The 19485-nt window shown below is 42.9% G+C and overlaps 1 protein-coding gene and 1 long non-coding RNA gene across 4 annotated transcripts in view; one reads left to right on the top strand and one right to left on the bottom strand.

The window, feature by feature from the left end:
• Positions 1-8319: 8319 nt before the first annotated feature.
• LOC116446004 lies at positions 8320-11231 on the bottom strand. The gene is made up of 2 exons (XR_004240976.1): positions 11076-11231; positions 8320-10216 (listed from the first exon to the last, which is right to left on the bottom strand). It is a non-coding gene; the product is annotated as an uncharacterized LOC116446004 (long non-coding RNA).
• An 83-nt stretch (positions 11232-11314) lies between these two features.
• The window catches only part of PPP2R5E (protein phosphatase 2 regulatory subunit B'epsilon), a 74178-nt gene continuing 66007 nt past the window's right edge, over positions 11315-19485 (top strand). The window contains exons 1-2 of one of the 3 annotated variants that reach the window (XM_032113201.1): positions 11315-11879; positions 14514-14677. In XM_032113201.1, coding sequence (XP_031969092.1) covers positions 14521-14677 — 157 coding nt within the window. In that variant the 5' untranslated portion in view covers positions 11315-11879; positions 14514-14520. The remainder of the gene's footprint in view (positions 11880-14513; positions 14678-19485) is intronic. The other 2 variants (XM_032113199.1, XM_032113200.1) reach the window with 2 other exon arrangements.

The following is a 19485-nucleotide window of genomic DNA, read 5'->3' as shown; positions in this document are numbered from 1 at the left end:
TAACCATCTAGGCAGTGTCTCTTCAAGTACAGAAGCAGCTGTTGGAAGACAGGATCAACAATCCCATCTCTTACTCCAACTAGTCAGAGGTTTTGACCAAGTGTGTTGGGCTTAACAACAGTTTGTTTAAAAAACCCCAATGAATTGTAAAGGAAATTGGAACTGTGAATAACTTCGATTTAGGAAATAAAGAAGACCATTTCGGACTGTGACTGTGACTGAATCCTTAATGGAAATAGGCACTCAGGAGCCACTGGGAGCTTTCTACATTGGCATGATGGAGGAAAATATCCCATGATATACATTAATTGTGTATTGGGTTTGCATGACCAGAGAGGTTCTGGCTGATGAAGGCACACAAGGATAGTTAATGCTAGACTGGCTTGCACTCAGACATTTTTGTAATCAGTATTTTTGGAGGAGAAACATCAGAAATGTCTTAATTCTTCAAAATTACTTTCTGGATTTGATGATCTTGGAGGTATTTTCCAGCCTTAATGATTCTATGATTCTAAACAAATGGCATCATTTTTAGGGCCTCTGAATGCAACAGAGCAGATGTGTAGCTCATTGAAGATCATCCATGCAAAGAAATCAGTACACAAGTTGTAGAAGAATGCAGGTGTTCTTTCAAAAGCCTTCTCCTTTGATGCTAAATACTCTAACATGTGATGGAAAGTGGGCACAAATGGCTCAGACTGAGCCTGTTGCTCAGTGGAGAAAAATTTTAAGCAAGAAAAGATGAAGCCCCCTCCCAAACTGCCCTTTCCTCAGAACACAACATCCTCAGCAGACCTAGCAGAGACTAGGTCTTCCTAGGACTTCCAGCCCAAAAAAACTCCTTTGTTGCCTCCTTTTAGGAAAAAAATGAGTGGGAATGGGTTCCTGAACACACCACACACAGGCAGGGTCAAGTTTCAGGCTGAGAAAGGTTGCCCAGAGAAGTTGTGGATGCCCCATCCCTGGTCAGGCCCAGGCTGGATGATCCTTGGAGCAACCTGGTCCAGTCAAAGGTGCTCCCGTCCACAGCAGGGGGTGGGATGAGATGATCTTTGAGGTCTCTCCCAGCCCATTCCAGGATTCTGTGATTCCTGCTAACTCACCCAGGCATTGAAGTGCCCCTGATGCCAGACCTGGGGTTAAGCACAGACACATCAGGGTACTGCTGCTGCAGGCAACCAGGGTAAGGACATTTGTCTGTGGCACATGTCCCCTGAGTGTTACCTGAGGTAGAGAAAATATGCATCCCCTCCTGCAGATCCTGCCAGGATCGTGAGCAGGGACTGGCTCTGAGCATCAAGGAAACCCAGTCATTCCAAAAAACACCATTTATCTCCCCAAGACACTTAATCACAGGGAGAAAAAATAAACCTACGCAGACTCTAACAAACAGAAGTATTGCACAAAGAATCCTTTAGTATTGCACAAAGGTCCTTCAGGCTTGGTATTTAAAGACTTCCATGTGGAAGCTGTTACCAGCCCACCTGCAGCTTTGGCTGGGTCAGCCCCACTGTACATCCATCCCAAAAAGCAAGAGGGGCTGAGCTATGGAGAGTCACCACACAGGACTGATTTGGGCTAAACTGCTTTGTGGCTGGATCCATGTTCCCACCTTCTGGAAGTATACTGGATTTGGATTCCAGAAATAAGTCTACTGCATGGGAAATGTGATCCATCCTATTCTGCATGGTTTGCCGAAGCAGCAGCCATCTGCTGGGGTTTAGAGAAGGCTGAGGAACACAGGATGTTTGCTTTTGTTCAGAGGTGCCGTGGATGTGCCTCGTGTGAGCAGACTTGTCACAATCCTAATAGAACAACTGGGACATCACACTCAAGAGGAAAGCTTGCCTTACGGGGTAAAATTAAACTTGAGCAAGATGGAAAGCACTACAAATATACAGGCACACATGCATATACATAATCATTTAAGTAAAGGTCAGCAGAAAACAGGCCAGACAGAAATTCCAAGCAAATGCAGCACTAACTTGGAGACTGAATTAAATGCTTTCTGAGGTGTTTTACGGAAACCAAAGAAAGAATCTACAAAAGGTAAGATAAAGAATGGTCCAGTTGCAAAATAAATGTACATGGCAAAATTACAAGATGAGATTAATTCAGATAAACTCTCCCACGGGGGATTTGGGACTACTGACAGAACTGAAATGTGGGTGTGGATTCACAGCGTGAATCCAAGACTTCCGAGGGCGAGACAAGAGGCATTCCCTTATCACTGGCAGTGATCATCAAGGCCACATAAGAGACTTGAGAGGGAACTGGGCTCAGGTGTCTGCAGCTGCAGGAAAATGTCATCCCCAATGAGAGTAACTCCGAGCTGCTGTGAATGTTAGCCACAAAGGGGAAACATTCCCACGGGAGTGCAGAGGATGCAAGCAGCATTCTGCAAATGCAGGAGGAGAACGAATCCAAGGAGTAACCAAAGATGCAGATGGAGACGCTGGCAAACAGCATGAGCAGCAGCTAAGGTTGTTTTTGCCAACAAGGGAAAAAGTTAAGTACAGTAAATCAAATAAAATTAAACATGCAGCAACAATGGATGCCCCACTTTTCTCTGCAAATGTCTTTTACCCTTTTTTCCCCAGGAGGTAATGAGGATTTCTGTAAATCTCTGTTGAAAGCAGACAACCTTGCTTATATTTCTGTCTAATGGCTTGAGAAAGTAGAGAATATTTCAGGTGGCAAATATTTTTGCAACTAAAATAAAATGAAAATTTCTACATACATGGCATTGAGGTTGAAATATCCTGTAGATGATCACCAGCAGGACTAACACTACTGGTATTTTTTGTAAAGAAACAATTTGAATGGGATGATAGGCACTGCATGAAAGCTTGGGTGAGTGTATTTGTCAGAATTCTGTCAATTTGTCTAAAGCAAAGCAGTGAGTTGCAGTGGGGAACAGGGGACAAGTTAAATTGCTTACATGGATGGATTAAACCAGTTTGCTGAGTTGCAATGGTACCAGGAATTATGAAAAAAAGTCTCCAAAGTGTATTCACTGTCATGTATTAGAATGGTAGTGTGTAACTTCCTGTAACATCCCAAAGAAAAATCACTGGGTCACACTGGGAGAAGGCCTGAGGTGGGTTTCAGTGGGGGTGGAATTACATTGGATGCGATCGGAACAGTTTGAATGAAATTCTGGATCAAAACCAGTGTACTTTGGAGGAAAGTTGAGTAACTCAGAAAGGATGCTTTATGTAGAAGATGAAAAAAACCTGTTTTCACATCTTCCAGGATGTGACGTACATAATATTTTAAGATCCTGAATGAAGCTGCAGTGAGTTTTCAAGAAGGAACCCAAGATCTTAATATGAATTTCACCTAGGTATAAATCAGAGAAAAGACAAAAACCTACATTTCAGAATTGTACTCAAGCAGGCATTAAACAGCATTTCCCTGGAGTATCTCACACACATGCTACAAGATGGTGATAAAATTTCAAGAACAAAAGGCTCTACAGAGATTATGGAACTAAAAAAATGTCTTAACAGCCTGTCATTAAAACCCAGTAATGGCAAGAAACTATAATTATTCTAAAACAAACTTGCTGGGAAGTGCTTGTCTGAAGGGCTCTCATTAGCCATTTGTGTACTAAAAGCTTTTAGTATTAGAATTTCAGTGTCTAGTGCATTTTTGATGGACTATAACACACAAAGTACAGGTGCACCCCTGTAGAATTGCAGTTAGAAATGAGTCTGCTCCAAGGTAGGAGCTCACCTAGAAAGGCACATATTAGAACTAAACATGACTCAGAAGCACACAACTCTCTAAAACACTTCTTTATTTATCTGTATTTGAGCTGAAATGGCTCATGTGGGAGCTACAATTTATTTGGATGTCCTAAATATAGCCTAAGACGAACTTTCCAGGTGTCCTTCTGGTGCTACTTGGTGCCCCAGCAAACTGGTTTTAACTTCTCCTTGCTTCTTCTTAAAAAGGGAAATCTCAACTCTGTTTTTGATCAGCTCTTACTCAATCCTTGGCTATTGATTCTTGCTATAAATTCTTCCAGGTCCCACCTGACACTGGATAATGTTGAAAATTCCCCAAGTGTGGGGACTGCACAGCATGCCAAAGAAGCCACTCAATAATGGTAATATGCCAAATATTACCACATCACAGATTTTATATTGGCTCAAATTCTTCCGTATTTACTGAGCTATCTTACCCTAAATCTGGTGTCTAGACTTCTCTATAGAGCAGATTTTTAAAGCTGATAGTGGTGCTTTTTTATTATTAGACTGGCTTCTCCACTCATTAATGTGTTGTATGTGTCATGTATGTTGTAATTAAGGCAGCCCATTAAAGTACAAGGACAATTTAATCTCCTTGGTGCCCTTGAGCATCTGGTTTTTAAAATTTTGCTTTATTGAACCTGTTCAAACCTTTTGCCTCTCTAACAGGATGTGGAAGCTTGCAATATTCCATCTTGCCAGGTAACACAAGAACAAATAATACAAAGCAGTTTTGATAAATAGGTCACTCATTCACCAATGGAGCAGTGCCGGCTCCACTGAAGATCTTGACAAACCTCTGTTAAATTCAGCATGAAGTTTTTTAAATTCTGAGATCAAGACCACCAGTGTGTGAATCCCCTTCTTCTGTAGGGATTGTACCAAGCCATCTTATTTCTTGGTTTTCTCTAAATGACACAGAGATGAAGATAAGGAAGGATGCACAATGGATTTGTACAGTGGTATAAGGATATTTCCTGTCTATTTGCTATTCTTTCCCTAACCTTGGCATCCACATCTCTTTTGGCCATCAGGAACAGGAGAGGCTTTAATGCTGTTCCTTTTCAGTGCTTCCTAAAAATCAGTTCTATCAGTGTGCTCCTTTAAAGTGAGACAGCCTCATCTCTTCAACCAAGTTTTTAAACTTCCAGCACTTGCACAGAACACCAGTTTTGTTCTTGTTCCAGTTATCTATTTTTGTGTGGTCTGCTTAGTCAGGAGATTATTTAGGTGTTTCTTTGCTATGTTCTGTCTAAATCGAATCAATTTCTGCCTTTTTCTAGGATTTATAGCTTTTGGATTTCAGCTCCAGTTCCTGTCTCACATGAAGTCAGTTCTTACTGGTCATTTACAGGGTATCTGAAATTCCTGTACAGGGTCATGACAGAACTACAACCTCCTTATTCACGTAATTTTTCTCAGGCAAAATTATCCTATTTGTTTAATCCTGACAGTGGATGACGGAAGACTCTAGAAAATGCTCCTATAACCTTTCTTTTTCCATCCTTCCCATTTTGGCAGTATTCCTACGTATCTATTCATTCCTACTGCAAAACTTGGAACCCACTCAGACTTGTATTTTAAACTTAAGGGCTGCTAGACCCCCTCTGATGTTAAGCATTCCTTACAATGCTGAGCTGAGCAACTGACTATAGAACACTTTCATTTGCCTTAATTTGAAAAATTAAAAAGGATCTAATAGGTTAAAGCTGTACCACAAAATAGAGATAAAGCAGGTTAAAAAAATACAACATGAATACTTGTTTTTCTCTTTTACAACAAAGAGAACAAGATTATCTGTCTCAGCCTCGTCCATCCTCAGGGTCTCTGTGCTTGCAGAAAAATCCAAGAGTTTTATCAACTGCTGCTGTGATCACGAGAGATGCACCAAGCTTGGGAGGGAGCTGGTAGTTCTTCAATGGAGACTGGGAAGTGCTACAGTTCACACACTTTCTGGGCACCTTCACCACACACACACACACACACACACACAGGTATTTTACTCATCTGTTCTCTCCAGGGTGTGCAGTGGCAGGTAGGAAGCTGGGCCACAGCAGAAGGTGCTCACCTGAAGAGGATGGTTTTATGGCAGTGTATATATTAGTTTGTAACGCATTAAATGCAGAGATAACTCAGGAGACAGAACCAAGGAATGGGTTGGGTTGAGAGAGACCTGAAAGATCATCTTGTTCCAACCCACCCTGCCATGGGCAGGGACACCTTCCACTAGGCCAGGTTGTTCCAAGCCCCATCCAACTTGGCCTTGAACACTGCCAGGGATGGGGCATCCACAGCTTCTCTGGGCAACCTGTGCCAGCACCCTCACAGTAAAGAATTTTTTCGCAATACGTAATCTCAACGTACTCTCAGTTTGAAGCCATTCCCCCTTGTCCTGCCACTACACGCTCTTCAAAAAATTCCTCTCCATCTTTCTTGTAGGCTCCCTTCAGGTACTTGAAGGAGACTTGATCACAAAGCAAGGAGCAGAAGCCGAGCTCATTTCACTTGGGACTCAGACATCCCCCATCGGCACAGGGGACCACGTAACACACGTGGCTGTTTCCAGGCAGTTTCAGGTGCCAGAGGCTGCTCTGTGGGTGCTGCCCTGGGACAAGGGGGAGCACCAGAACCTTCTGAGGCAGTTGTAGGTGACAGTTGAGGAGGGCAGGGACAGCTGGGGAGGGGAGTTGGCCCAGCAGTGCAGCGCAAAGCCCAAGGAGGGCAAGAGGTAAACAGGCAGCGAAGGAAAGCGAACAAAGAATTCAGAAAACTTGGCTTAAAGGAGTGCCCGGGGCCTGGAGGCAAGTTAAGACGCTGGGGGAGGGGAACAAAGAAGGAACAAACCCATGAATTGGGGAATAAGTGAGAGCAGTGTTGTGCTGGAGGAGGCAGCTAGCTAGCTGCCGAGGCAAGCAAGCTCCTACTTATCTTGCCATGTTGACTACAGAAACAGACTTCAAATGACGCAGTGTCTATAAACAGAGAGGAAGAATTAGTTCCCATTCTGGTAGTTGTGTCTATGACCCTAAAATGCTTACCCCACACGCACCAGGAATTCAGTTCCTAAGGGCACCGACAGTGCCATCTCACAGCGGATACAAGGAGGAGCAGGAGGAAGGAGTAACAAGCACTTGCTTATGATTAGAGAAACGTGGTATGGCAATTGCAAACACTGCCTAAAAGCCACACCATTCCTCCCCAAAACCAAAAACATGAATCAGGAGTCAACTGCAGGGTAAAGAGACTTAAGTAGAATGCTTTCTTGTTACATGTGAATTGGATTCAAAAGTAAACAAAAGAAAAATCTCAGATTGTACCCTTTCAATCACAGTGATGGAGCAGGACAGTTACTTTGATGTGGCATTCCACTGTGTTCATTTTTGTTAAAAGATGCACCAGAAAAGCCTTGTTCACATGCTGATTTGCCTCTTCAAACAGCTCTGCTGCTTCCTCCATAACAGTTGCTCTTGCTGGTCTTTTTCCTGATGGTCTGAATAACTAGTTCTCTGGGGAGATCAAGTCTTTTCTTGCTTCCTAGTATTGGAACAGGGAATATCGGGACTAATCCCATGGTACTCTGATAATGCTCCTTTTGACATACAGGAGATCCTTTATGGAGCATTACGTGATCTTTCCTGTAGACAAACACATGTCACATGTGCCAGGTGAAACAAGCTCCAGCTAGATCCATTTATGTTTATCACTCAATACAGCAGGACTTCCACAGTGCTATCTCTGCAGCAATCCTGTTTGATAAGCTGCTCTGCAAAGAGCAGAATGCCAATGTGGATGAGAGCTCCGTATTCCTGCCTGGGTGGCCATAACAGATGGTCTATAGTGGAACTCCAATCACACAAAAAAAAGTGAAGTGGCACAAATCTGAGTCACTGGTACAAAAATCTCTGTTCTGGAGGGCTCTTGACTGCTGTTCCGACTGTCTGGGTGCTAAAAAGCAGAGCTGAACTGGTGAGGAGCTGGCCCTGAAAATTCCTTTCCAGCTATTTTTAAAAAGCCCTTTTGTAGGAGAGTGAGGCAGTGTAACTTTTTAAAAGGATAGGCTTGTCTTGTACCTTTGATAGAAATGGAGAAATACTGGTTAAAAGAATTTATTGTTGCCTGTAGATCTTCAGGATGGACTGCAGGTACTGAATGTGCACATATTTTTATATAGATGCTCACACACTTGCATGGGAAATGTTGGTCATGTGAACTTTTATCTGACAAAAATTAATCTTTATTCTTGCAAATTGGTATTACATGTATTTTTACAAACACATACATAAACATATACAGATACACATCTATGTAAAACACTTGTAGTACTCAGTTCTTCTCCATCTCTGCTTGGGATTCACGTAACCATTTTCAAAGTAGCAATTTTTACAAAATACAGGCGAAACAGAGAATGGGAGAAGGACAAGAAACAATGCTCCTTTGAAACATCAGCAGTTTTACATTCATATCTTATGTTGTGCTCTGAAATCTCATCACAGATGAGGACTTCACAGATTAAAGTAGAAAAAAGAAAGCGACCAGGCGATAAATGGGAAGCCTACTCCATAAAATCTGATGGCCATGGGATAAAGAAAAGGTAAGATTTCTGTTTATTCCCTGATAAAGCCTGTATTTTTTCTTGAATTGTTACTGTCCAAACATTACCCGATATAAAACACACCATAAAAATGCTTTACACAGCCAAAATGGACCAAACAGACCACATGATGACCATCTAAGAAACGAATTAGCTGAATGCATTATTTACCAGCCTGTTCAGCTGTACTGAAGAACTAATTCTGTAGCTATTACACAAAGTCACACCGAAGAGTAAAAACATCTGTGTGCACTGGACAGTGGACTTGGACAGCAGTGTTGAGTTTTATCCCTTCTATGGCAGTTATTTTAATAGATACCCACATCACAGGCTTCAGTTTTAGATTTTTTAGTGTTTTACAAAGATGGATTAGTCCCATACTAGGAAAACTGAAGTACAATCATGTTAAATTACTTGCTCAACTGCACCTGAAGTGCCAGTGTAGCCATCAGGCTGTGCTAGAACCTCCCTTCTGCAGAGTGTGCTGCCAGTACCTCTATAAGCTGCTCATTGCACTGTTCAGATCAAAAGCAGCACACAGGACAGTGAATAGAACTGAGGAATTCTGAGCTAACAGAATTAAGCACAGGTAACAGCAAAACATATACAAATACAGGTTCTGTCCCTCACTAATGGGAAGTTACACTGTTTTTGCCAAATTTTACCTTATATTGGTATAACCCCAACCTACATTCTTTGTTATCCACCCTTGTTTGCATTTAGATTATTTTAGCTGGCTTGGTTTAAGCAAATTTAAAGTGTCTACAAATACATACAAATCTCTCTTCTAAATTTAGAGTTACACAACCCTTCTGTAACCGTGGCACAGTTCAATCTTAGTTGTGCTTTTTAAAATACAATTCTTCCGAGAAGTACAATCGATTTACAAAGGATGACAAATTCTACAGTTCTCTGACTTAACATCATGTGGAATTTCATTTTAAAAGATGTCTTGACTGCTTGATTATAAAATAAAAATGAAGGCATAGCATTAGGGCTGTTGCAGGAAATAATTTCTCAAGCAGCATTACTGTCTACTTGAGGGAGAAATAACTGGCTTGGGAGGTCAGCAGAAATGGATGCGGGGGTAAAACAGGTCAGCAAGATTGTGAATAGATCAGACTGACTCAAAAGCATTTGTACTGGCACGTGTAAATAGGAATGGGATCTGTGACAGGCAGCACAGCAGATGCTGGCGTTGTTGAGGCCTTAATTGTAGTAATGTCCAGTCTTGGGTGCTACAGTTTAAAAAAAAAGATGTGAATGATTTTGAGATGACACAGGGAGAAGAAATAAGCATCTTAAAAGGTTTAAAACTATGCCACACCAGGAAGGATTGAAAAGAAGTGAAATTGCTTTGACTATAGGTAAATAAAAAATAGGGGAGACATGTATCTTAAGATACGAAGAGGCATTTTGAGAGATGAGAGGCAAAACCGCTCACATCCATTACAGTTATACTGCAGTGGCCAAGAGCTTTTAACCAGTGTTCCAGGTTCCTCAGTGGGAGCTGGACCAGGGAACTGGCTGAAAATTAGCAATTTTGAAAGTAGTTTGACAACAGCTTAAATCACTTTAAATCAAGTCTGACACAGTCTCACTTCCTCTGTTATGCCAAAAGCTGAGTCAGGAAGCTGAGTGGGACAACAACTAGATATCGTTTGCAGGATTAGTAATGTTGAGAGGATTCAGTACCTGCACAAACAGGAGGGATGTGACTGACCCACCAAAGCAACCAGCTTTCAAACTGCCTTTGAGCTCATTTCCCAAAAAAACGTCAGAGGGACTTGGTCGTATCAACACAGGAGGGCTGCTGCTCATAGACGTCAACTTTTTTTTCCTGCCAGAAATACAGGTCAAGCGGTGGAGCCTATTTTAAAGCATAACATTCATATTAACACCATTTACAGAATCACACAATCAGTTATGTTGGAAGAGACCTCTGACATAAAATCCAACCTATGACTCCACACCACCTCGTCAACCAGACCACGGCACATCCAGTCTTTCCTTGAACACCTCCAGGGACAGTAACTCCACCACCTCCGTGGGCAGCCTGTTCCAATGTCTAATCACCCTTCCTGTGCAGAAATTCTTTCTAATATCCAACCTAAACCTCCCCTGGCTCAGCAGGGATGTTCCCTGACATCCCATACTGTGTCCCTTCATCCTGTCACTTTTCTGAGAGAGAACAAACTAAGCCCTGGCTACAACCTCCTTTCAGGGATTTGCAGAGCACTAAAATCACCCCTGAGCCTCCTCTTCTCCAGACAAAACATCCCCTGCTCCCTCAGCTGCTCCTCATAGGACTTGTGTGCTCCAGACCCTTTCCCAGCTTCATTACCCTGTAGCCATTAGATTTATTTTGGGAAAACCTCCAACAAAACCAAACAAACCAAAACCAACAAACACCAAGCCATCGGGTAGATAAATTTAAACAAAATTTATGGTATTTAACCATACTATCTACAAGCAGTCGTTGAGCTGGTCCCTGATTTCAAGTATATATATTTGGGGGATGAAAAAAAAAGGCGATGCAGACAGCGATCACACACTGGGCTAAGAAACCCAAGGGTGCAGCAGGGAGGAGCGAGGGGCTGCAGCCGCCGCTTCCCAAAGGAGGGAACTGCCAGGTCGGTCCCTCCGGCTGCACCCAGCGCGGCCCCTCGTCCGCAGCCCGCCCCGGGAAGCGGCTCGGTGCCCCCCGAGAGGCTCCGACAGGGCTTTACCTCAGCCTGAGCGCGGTTTTCCCCTCAGCAGCGCCGGGTTTTACAGCTCAGCCGACGGGCCCCGCCGCTCTCCCGGGCGAGGGATGCGAGCGACGCGCGGGCGAGAGAAGCGAGGGATGCGCGGGGCTGCGGGGCCGCGCTGCCGGGGGAGGGGGCGGCCCTTTCCCGGCGGTCCCGGCGGCCAAGGCGGCTCCGGGCGCCACTGAGGCGGCGCGTCCCGGCGGCGGCTCCGGTGGGCGGTCGGGGGCGGTCCGCGGGCGGGGGGCGGTGGCAGCAGCGCGCTCGGTTGTGAGCGAGAGCGAGTGCGTGCGAGCGAGTGCCATGGCTGGAGCCCGCTGAGAGCCACAATAGGAGCGAGACCCCGACGCCCACCGGGACCCCCCGCTCTCTCTCCCCCGCGCCAGCCGCCGGCGGAACAGCAGCGCTCCCCGCCCTGCCCGGCACTGCCCCCCTCCGCGCCCGCCGCTCCCCCTCGGCTCGGCTCGGCTCGGCTCCCTCCCGCCTCGCAGGGCCCTTCTCCGGGAATGTGAAGAGGCAGCAGCACCGCAGGCAGCGGGGAGTGCACGGGACTGAGCGGAGCCGCCCGCGCCTGAACCCGCCGCCGACGCCGCCCTGCGCCGGGGAGGCCGCGCTGCCGCCGCCGCCGAGGCCGAGGCCTACAGGGCTCCTGCGCCGCCGCGGCAGCGACCGAGCCCGGCGAGAACCGCACTCGGGCCGCCGCCGCCGCCGCCAGGCATCGGCCGCGCTCCGCCAAGGCCGCCGCCGCCTCCCTCCGTCTCCGGCTTCTCTACCAGGAGCGTCAAGGTAACTCCATCGCTGGCCCGGCGGTGCGGGAGGAGGCGCGGGGGGCTGCGGGAGGACATGTTCCAGCTGCGGAGATCCCGTCTGGAAATGACAGCCGAGAGCGGATAATTGCGCCTCTGCTCCCTTCCCCGCCGATATCCGTCGGTATTTTCAGTTCACCCCCCCCCGCCCCCGCCCCCGGGACCGGCGGATCTGATGAGCGTGGCTTCGTATTTACCAAAATACTCGGGGAATAGAGCGGAGGAAGCAGGGAGCGGTGGCCGGGTTTGCAGCTTTCCCCCTCGCACACAATAAATAATCTCGGGCTTTATTCCCCCCGCCCCCCCTCCCCCCACTGTTGGTGGAAACAGAGTATTTCCCTATGATAGTGTATGCAGGGCAGCGAATGTTCATTTGGAGAGACGAAAAAAAGATCAGTGTTTACTGTAAGGTTGTTAGGCTGGATGTAGTCTTGTTGAATTAGAATTAGATTTTAATAATTTATAAAGCAGGTTAGGGAAACTGTTACTAAATTTACAGCAGAGAAGTGTCAGTAAAGCGCCTTGCTGACACAATGATCCTGCAGTTTAAGTGATCTACTTTAGTCGCTGTCCATTATTATTTTTTTTTTTTTTTTTTTTTGCAATTTAATTTGGAGAGAGCATGCAAACATTTCTGCAGGAATGGTTACACTTTAATGATGCACATGATGAGAAGGGGAAGCTTTCTGATGAGATGAAATAGGGCCAAACCGATTCACGTTCAGGGAATATATTTTTGCTGATATTTTCGGAATTTGGTTTATGTAACAGGTAACTTTGTGTGTTTTTTGGCGGACTGTTGAAATCTTAGAAGTGGGTTACTAAAGTACAAGGCATTCTATTCCAGTTTATCTCACTTTTTTATTTATTAATCTTTGCTGGGGCCTGAATGCCCTGGTGATGGTGGCATTTTTTTTTTCGCCCGGATGATAAACAGGACCAGTTTAAGGTACGGGTTCATGTTGCTGATAGTATATTATATTTAGAAAGCCTAAGCTGGTAGTGAAAGAATACCTCAGGAGAAATCAAAAAGGTGGAATAAGGGTTTTTCATTATTGTAATGCCAGCTGCACAGTTCAGCTTCTGGGTGCTGCACATGCTTCCTTGAAGAAGCTATGGAGTTTATTCTCCATTTTTGATAGATTTAGTGTACCTATATGTAATTTTGCATTAAGTAGTTCTTATCTTCTGGAGCTTGTTTACACTGTTGCAACAAAGCATGCTTTCGAAAGCTTTTCTTACAAAAGACAAACCCAAATAATGCCTGTTTCAGTGGATTTAGTAACCTATGAAGCACATGAGTAACCAGATATTTCAGTAAAAATAATAAGTACTCGAAAGTGTTCTGTATGTTGTGGAATCAACTTGTAGCACACGAGTCACTTTGGTAATTGAAGTCAACAGACACTGGGGATGAGTAATGCTTTCCAAGGACATGTTCTAAGACCCTGATCCTGCACATGCTTACGCCGATGCTTAACTCTGCACGAGTGTCTGTCCTGGCCGAAATCAACAGGGCTGCTCTCGTTAATGGTCATGTCATTAATGCAGATGAGGCTGCTGATTTCAGTGGAGCTGCACATGCTGGTGAAGTTAACTGTGCACCGAGCTGCTTGTAACGTGTAGGCCTGAATTCCTCCTGTCTCCTTTCCCTTGAGTATTACTCATGTATTTCATCAAGCTCTGATGGGCCTTTTTAACAGACAGGACCAGACTGGTAAATAAATTAGCTGGGTGCATTAATTCAGTGTTTGCTAGTGGTACAGAATCAGCTACAGGAGTACCACCAAGGCAGGTTTTGTAGGAAGAAGCAATGCCTATTGCTTAGGCCAGCTGAAGTTGGGAGACACACAAACTTTTGCTTGCAGAAGCCTTTTTTGGCTCTCTGCCTCTCCTTGCAAACCTTGCCTGTCTCATGCCCTTAGAGCAGTTACCACACTGCTAGTCGTCCAGAAATGCCAGGACATGGAATAACTACATATAAAGGGACTCACAGGAAGATAACTGAGTATTTCTGAATGGAGAATAAAGAAGTAATATGTACAATTTGTCAGTGTTAGTGAAATTGTGAAACATAGCAGTGCTTTTTACTATACTTTATTGAATTTCTATAAAATCCTGTATGTAGGTGTGGCAAATAAATGGAATTTTTGTTCTGTCTTGTGTTTTTTGTCCTGTGCATGTGAGTGACCTTAACACCAAAAAACCATCTGTACCTTTTTGTGTATCCATTCTTTAGCATGCATGGTCCTTCACAGAGTGAGTTGAAATGACTTCATCCCAAAGAATACATAATTTAAAGTTACAGCCAGGTCTACAGGTGTACGAAGTTCTGTTCTGACAAAGTTTTGAATGCAGTGATGTCAGCATTAAGTCTGAAATTTTTGGCAAATGGGAGACACAGATGAAAAAGTAGGCAAGAGGAATTACTACCCTAATAATTAAGTTCCATTAAGTTTATTCCATCCGTAAGATGGGTTAGATCTCTTAACAGTTTATCTGTGTGAGTTGTCAACAGGAGAGTAGTGCAGAAAGAAGATATTTGGAAAATTTGGGTTAATCTTTACCTGTTTCACTCATTTGGAATACATTTTTAACTTGTGCTTTCCTTCAGTAGGGATATGTCCTCAGCACCAACTACTCCTCCATCAGTGGATAAAGTAGACGGATTTTCTCGGAAGTCCGTCAGAAAAGCCAGACAGAAGAGGTCACAAAGCTCCTCCCAGTTTAGGTCTCAGGGCAAGCCTATCGAGTTAACTCCCCTGCCTCTGCTAAAAGGTAAGATCAAACACTTTTTTTTAATAAATAAAACAATTTTTGCTCTACAGCCAATTTCTAAAATCCAAGTATTCTGTCATCAGAAATTGCAGGGAAATTTCGCCAGCATTGAGAAATGTTTCATGCCAAAAATATATGTATTTAAACTCTACAAAATATTTTATCTGTGACTTGAGGGTGTGGTAATTGTTTGCAATACTTTTGAAAGTTTTAAATGCTGATGTTAACCTGTACCATGACTTGAGTCTTCAAGGCACTCAGGCTTTGCTTGAGAGTGTTTTGGTTTGTGATTCCTCAGCAGCTGACATAAATCAGCAGTAATTTTGGTAAGGGTAAATGGACTCGTGAGCAGAAGGAAGCTGGTTTTTAGTATCTTTCCTTGGTGTGTGCATCTGCACCCTGTGACAGTGGTGCCAACTGCAGCCCCCACAGCAAGAGAGGAGGTGGGATCCCCTCTCATACCATTTGTGCATGGATAGCTCCCAGGTCCTGCCTTCTGCTGGATTTTGAAATGGAAAGGTCCCGTGAGCTGCAGCCTCCTGGGGAAAAGATGCTGCCAATCTGGTCTTAGGCAAGGCCCTACTGTTTTGAGAGCTTGCATATCCCAACTCTGGTACAGTTTCTCCTGGCATATTTAACCTCTAATTTGAGAGGGAAAATAATGATCCAGCATACTACTCTTAAAAGGATGCCAATATCTCTGTGATATCTTGAATGCTTCCCCTGAATTCTAGTTGTCACTGAATTTCGGTACAAATCCAGGGGTCAAAAGCACCTCTCAGAATGTCTGTCTGGTGAGGAAGGGGAAATCACCTTTCAGAAGTCTTCAACACTAGCTTCTCAAATGATTTATTCTGTGTATTTTTTTCATTGCTATTCTTCATTTCTGCTGTAAGTAGTGAAAATAGGCATGGCTGGTGCTGATAATCCTGGAAAATAGGAAGTTTAATAGGTTTAATCCTCTGTCCCTTTTCTTCCTTTTTGGGCAAGTATATTTTCCATATTCTCTCATCTACCTTGTTTGACAAATTTGTTAATCAGAGTATTGAAATATGTAATAAATGTGGAACTGCACTTTGTTAGTTCTCAACCCCACTTCATAAGGATACAGTAGTTGCAAAAAAACACCCCCCAAAAACCCTAAACCAGCCTCCCAAAAAATCTCTCACCTTAATGTGTGTCTTTAAATTTAATTAAAAGTAGGATTCCAGTATTAGTTCTAGTGGAATTGTCACTTCTTTCTGTGGGCTCCCTGTAAGAATGCACAAATGGAATATCCTGAGTCAAAGGAAAGGTGCACCCAGCCCCCCTGCACTGTGCCTGGTGGGGACTGACTTGGATTCAGTATTGTTCAGTTTAGGGTTGGTTGGTGCCACTGGATTTGACTTTGTAGCCTGCAGTGAATATTCTTTATGATTCTTTGGGTGATCCTGTGCACGGCCAGGAGTTGGACTTCAAGGATCCTGTGGGTTCCTTTCAACTCAGGATATTCTATGATTCTATGAATTTTTTTTTCCCTCTTTGTTGTTGAACTCTTTGTTCTTTTGTGACAATATGATAAAGTAGTAAATACTTCTTTGTAATAATTTTAAAGCTCAGTTTTACACTTTCCCAGGTAATTTTCGATACGCAGGTTATTTTATACCAGTTGCTGCGCTTCAGAAGGTGACTGGAGTTTATCCTTTGGCTTAAGTGATGGGATTAGTGCAAAACATTGAGATTTATATTTGTACAAATGAAGAAATTGATGTTGTAATTATTGCACTCTTATTTTGTAGTCCCATTCAGGGAGTAAACCAGGCATGGGCACAAGCATAAGTAAAACAGTGAGAACCTGGAGTTGCAGAAACACAGGCGTGTCCAGGTGCTTAATTTGACTACTGTAGCCAGTCCTGAGGATTGAGATATAAAACTATAATACAACAAACAGATGGGGAGCAGAGTGTGTTGGTGAGACATTTATGATTAGTGTCGTAATGAGTTATAGTGGTCCAGCTTCAAATTAAGAATCAAATCCTGCAAGTTAGTTTTCCCTCTTTGCCTTAATGCGGATTCCCAGAGGTGCAGGGATCTACCTGTGCAGATTAATTTGTAGGATTTGGGCCTAACAGTCTATCTAAACAGCAGTGGCATGAAGAGACACTGGCAGCTAAAAATCATGCTGCTGTTTGGAAATATTCTTGACCTACATTAATATTTGTAACATTCAGGATTGTTAAGTCTGGAAGAAGCGAGGAAATTATTTTCTCCTGTGTTTTTCATACTTTCCTTGACCAATTTAATGAAAGTCCTGATTTTTTTTTAACTCTTAGGTTTACACTTGCCTTTAAACAAGTGACCAGTCCTATTACTTCTGTCCACTAGCCATATGATTTCCAGTTTTATCCTGGAAAATTTTGTCTTTTAAACCAAGATAGAGAAGAGATACCAGCAAAATAGCTTTTTAAAGTCTCACAAAACTGAACTTAGTTTGGAGATGTACAATTGATAAGCTTCCTGGTTTGGGTAAATTTCAAGTTTAATTAAGCCTCTTCAGAACTATTTCAGTATGGGAAATTTTTCGAGGACAGACCTCAAATTCATATTCATCAGGTGTATTTCATATTCATGGTGGAGCAGTTTTGCTTACAAAAACATAACATGCTATGCTCCCTTCTGTTTTGTTTTGTTTTGTTGGTTTTTTTGTGAATATATTGCATACTGACATTGGCAGTCTGCCTTATCTCAAACAGCACTTTACGGCCTTCAGTATCTTCTGTGATTACAAGAATCAAATATGCAGAAAACTGGGTAACTGCTTGGTCCATTCCTTGCAAGTTTTTATACTCTGCCTGTCACCATAATGATTTGAGCACCTTCCAGTAGTGTATTAAGTGACGTGACTACACATCTGTCACATCTTATCTGTTCTCCTTCCTTTCCCTGGGGGCAGAGTCACATATAGTGAAATGGCTTGTTTTGGTAGTGTTTTAATGCAGTCTGTTGCCTTCTGTGAGCCTACAAGCCTGTATTGCAAAAACAGATAGGTAAGTCAGCCTTGTTGTTGTTCATTTGGCAATAAAAATATTTTGGGAAAGAAAAATAGAAGAGATGCTATGTTTTGATGCTGTGTGCAAGTCTGAAGGATAAGCTGCTTTTTAGGAAATGTTGTAAGAACAACTGGAATTTTCAGTATTGCTCATTTCAGAAAAAAAATAGAGGAATGAAGTTGTTGCTCTTGTATTTTTTTAAAAAAGTGTATGTATGGCATCAGTTTGTAAACAAACATTTAATGTATTTAGAAAGTAAGGTGTTCTTTCTGAGGCTCTGCTGGGCTGAGTTCAGGCTTTCAAAAGGCACAAGTCAAAAAACTGCCTAGAGTAAAGACTTAAATTTTTAGATGGTTTCATTGTATTTTTTTATGGCGCTGTGACTAAATCTCATTTGAAGTTATCTTTGTAAATATGGCTAATATATATAGTGTCCAATATAATGCTTTAAACCCAGTGTTTTCTCCTTTGTTTCAAGCGTAGAGGAATGGGATGAGAAGTGCACATGGGAGTTGTGATACAACTGCATTTTGCATAGGTGTGCTCTTCTGTATGTTTCTCACATGCATTTTTTGGAAGGTTGCATGCTTTTCCCTGCTGTATCCTGCAGTGCATGATGGATTTTGGCTTTACTTTGAAGAAGCTGTTGATATCACCCAGGCTGACAGGTGCCTTGAGTAACTGGCTTGTGGCAGAGCAGTCCTGGTGAAGGGTCCTTTTGTGGGATTGAGCACTTCCATCTGAGTGCCCTAGTCAGATCCTTCCCAGGTTTGCTAGCCAGGTTTGTGGTGTGCCTGAAATCGTGTTTGTTCTGTAGAGGAAAATAGGATTGTAGATACATTGGATAGGTGTATTATTTATTGGAGGGCTATTTTGCTTTCATTTTGTATGGCTGCTCTTTTTACTTAGAAGTCTCTAGAGGTGGATCAGCAGGAGTGCAATGTTAGAAAGCATTTGGCTGGAAAAAGAGTATATTGTAGTGCTGGACATACGAAACAGAGCAATTTCAGTATTACCTGCAAAAGGGGGAGGGGGAGTTCATTTGTGTTTCTGCCTGGTGTCTGTAGAGGTAGAGGAGTGTTCAGAGGATGAAAACATACATATAGATGATTAAAAACATCATGGGCCTTATGAATGCACATTTAGCATCCTGAGAAATGGCACAGAAAGCTTGCATGTAACCCACAGCATCGCACCACCCCCCTTGCCCTCGCTACAAATACAGAAGTTAGGCAAAGCAAACCATACAAAAGCGAGACTGTTAATTGTTAAATCATTTGTATCCCATTTTTGTAATTCAAGGTGTGTTTTCGTTCCCGTCATCCTTCCACATTTTCCAATGATTTAATATAATTAGTGTAGGTTACTTTCATGTTCTCTGCAACTATTGTATGTTTTTGTTGAAAACATTTCAAAGTATGATTTTTATTTTTAGATTATTTTTCCTCCTTAAAATAAGCGCTCAGAGCAGAAGTTCTCTGTCAACAATACCAATTGCTTTGCTACCTCGGTATTATGAAGTTTATTGAGCTTCTAATACATTTATCAGATAGTTTCCATGGCATTAAAGAATTGGTGTAGTGGCAACAAAAGAGCATTGCATAGTCAAAAAAGGAAAAATCTCTTTCCACTTGCTATTTGCTTTTGATCATTAAATTATTTCCCTATAGCTGAGATTTTATTATAAGCTTTTCTTATGAGTCTTATCTGTAGGTCAAATGTTGAAGTTCCTTAATAGTAAAAAATCCAAACAATTTGAAAAGACTCTTGACTGAGAAC

Source organism: Corvus moneduloides, chromosome 6 (genome assembly GCF_009650955.1).
Source record: "Corvus moneduloides isolate bCorMon1 chromosome 6, bCorMon1.pri, whole genome shotgun sequence".
NCBI lineage: Eukaryota > Metazoa > Chordata > Aves > Passeriformes > Corvidae > Corvus > Corvus moneduloides.
The sequence above is the reverse complement of the archived record's forward strand: the minus strand, read 5'-3'. Positions and strand labels throughout refer to the sequence as shown.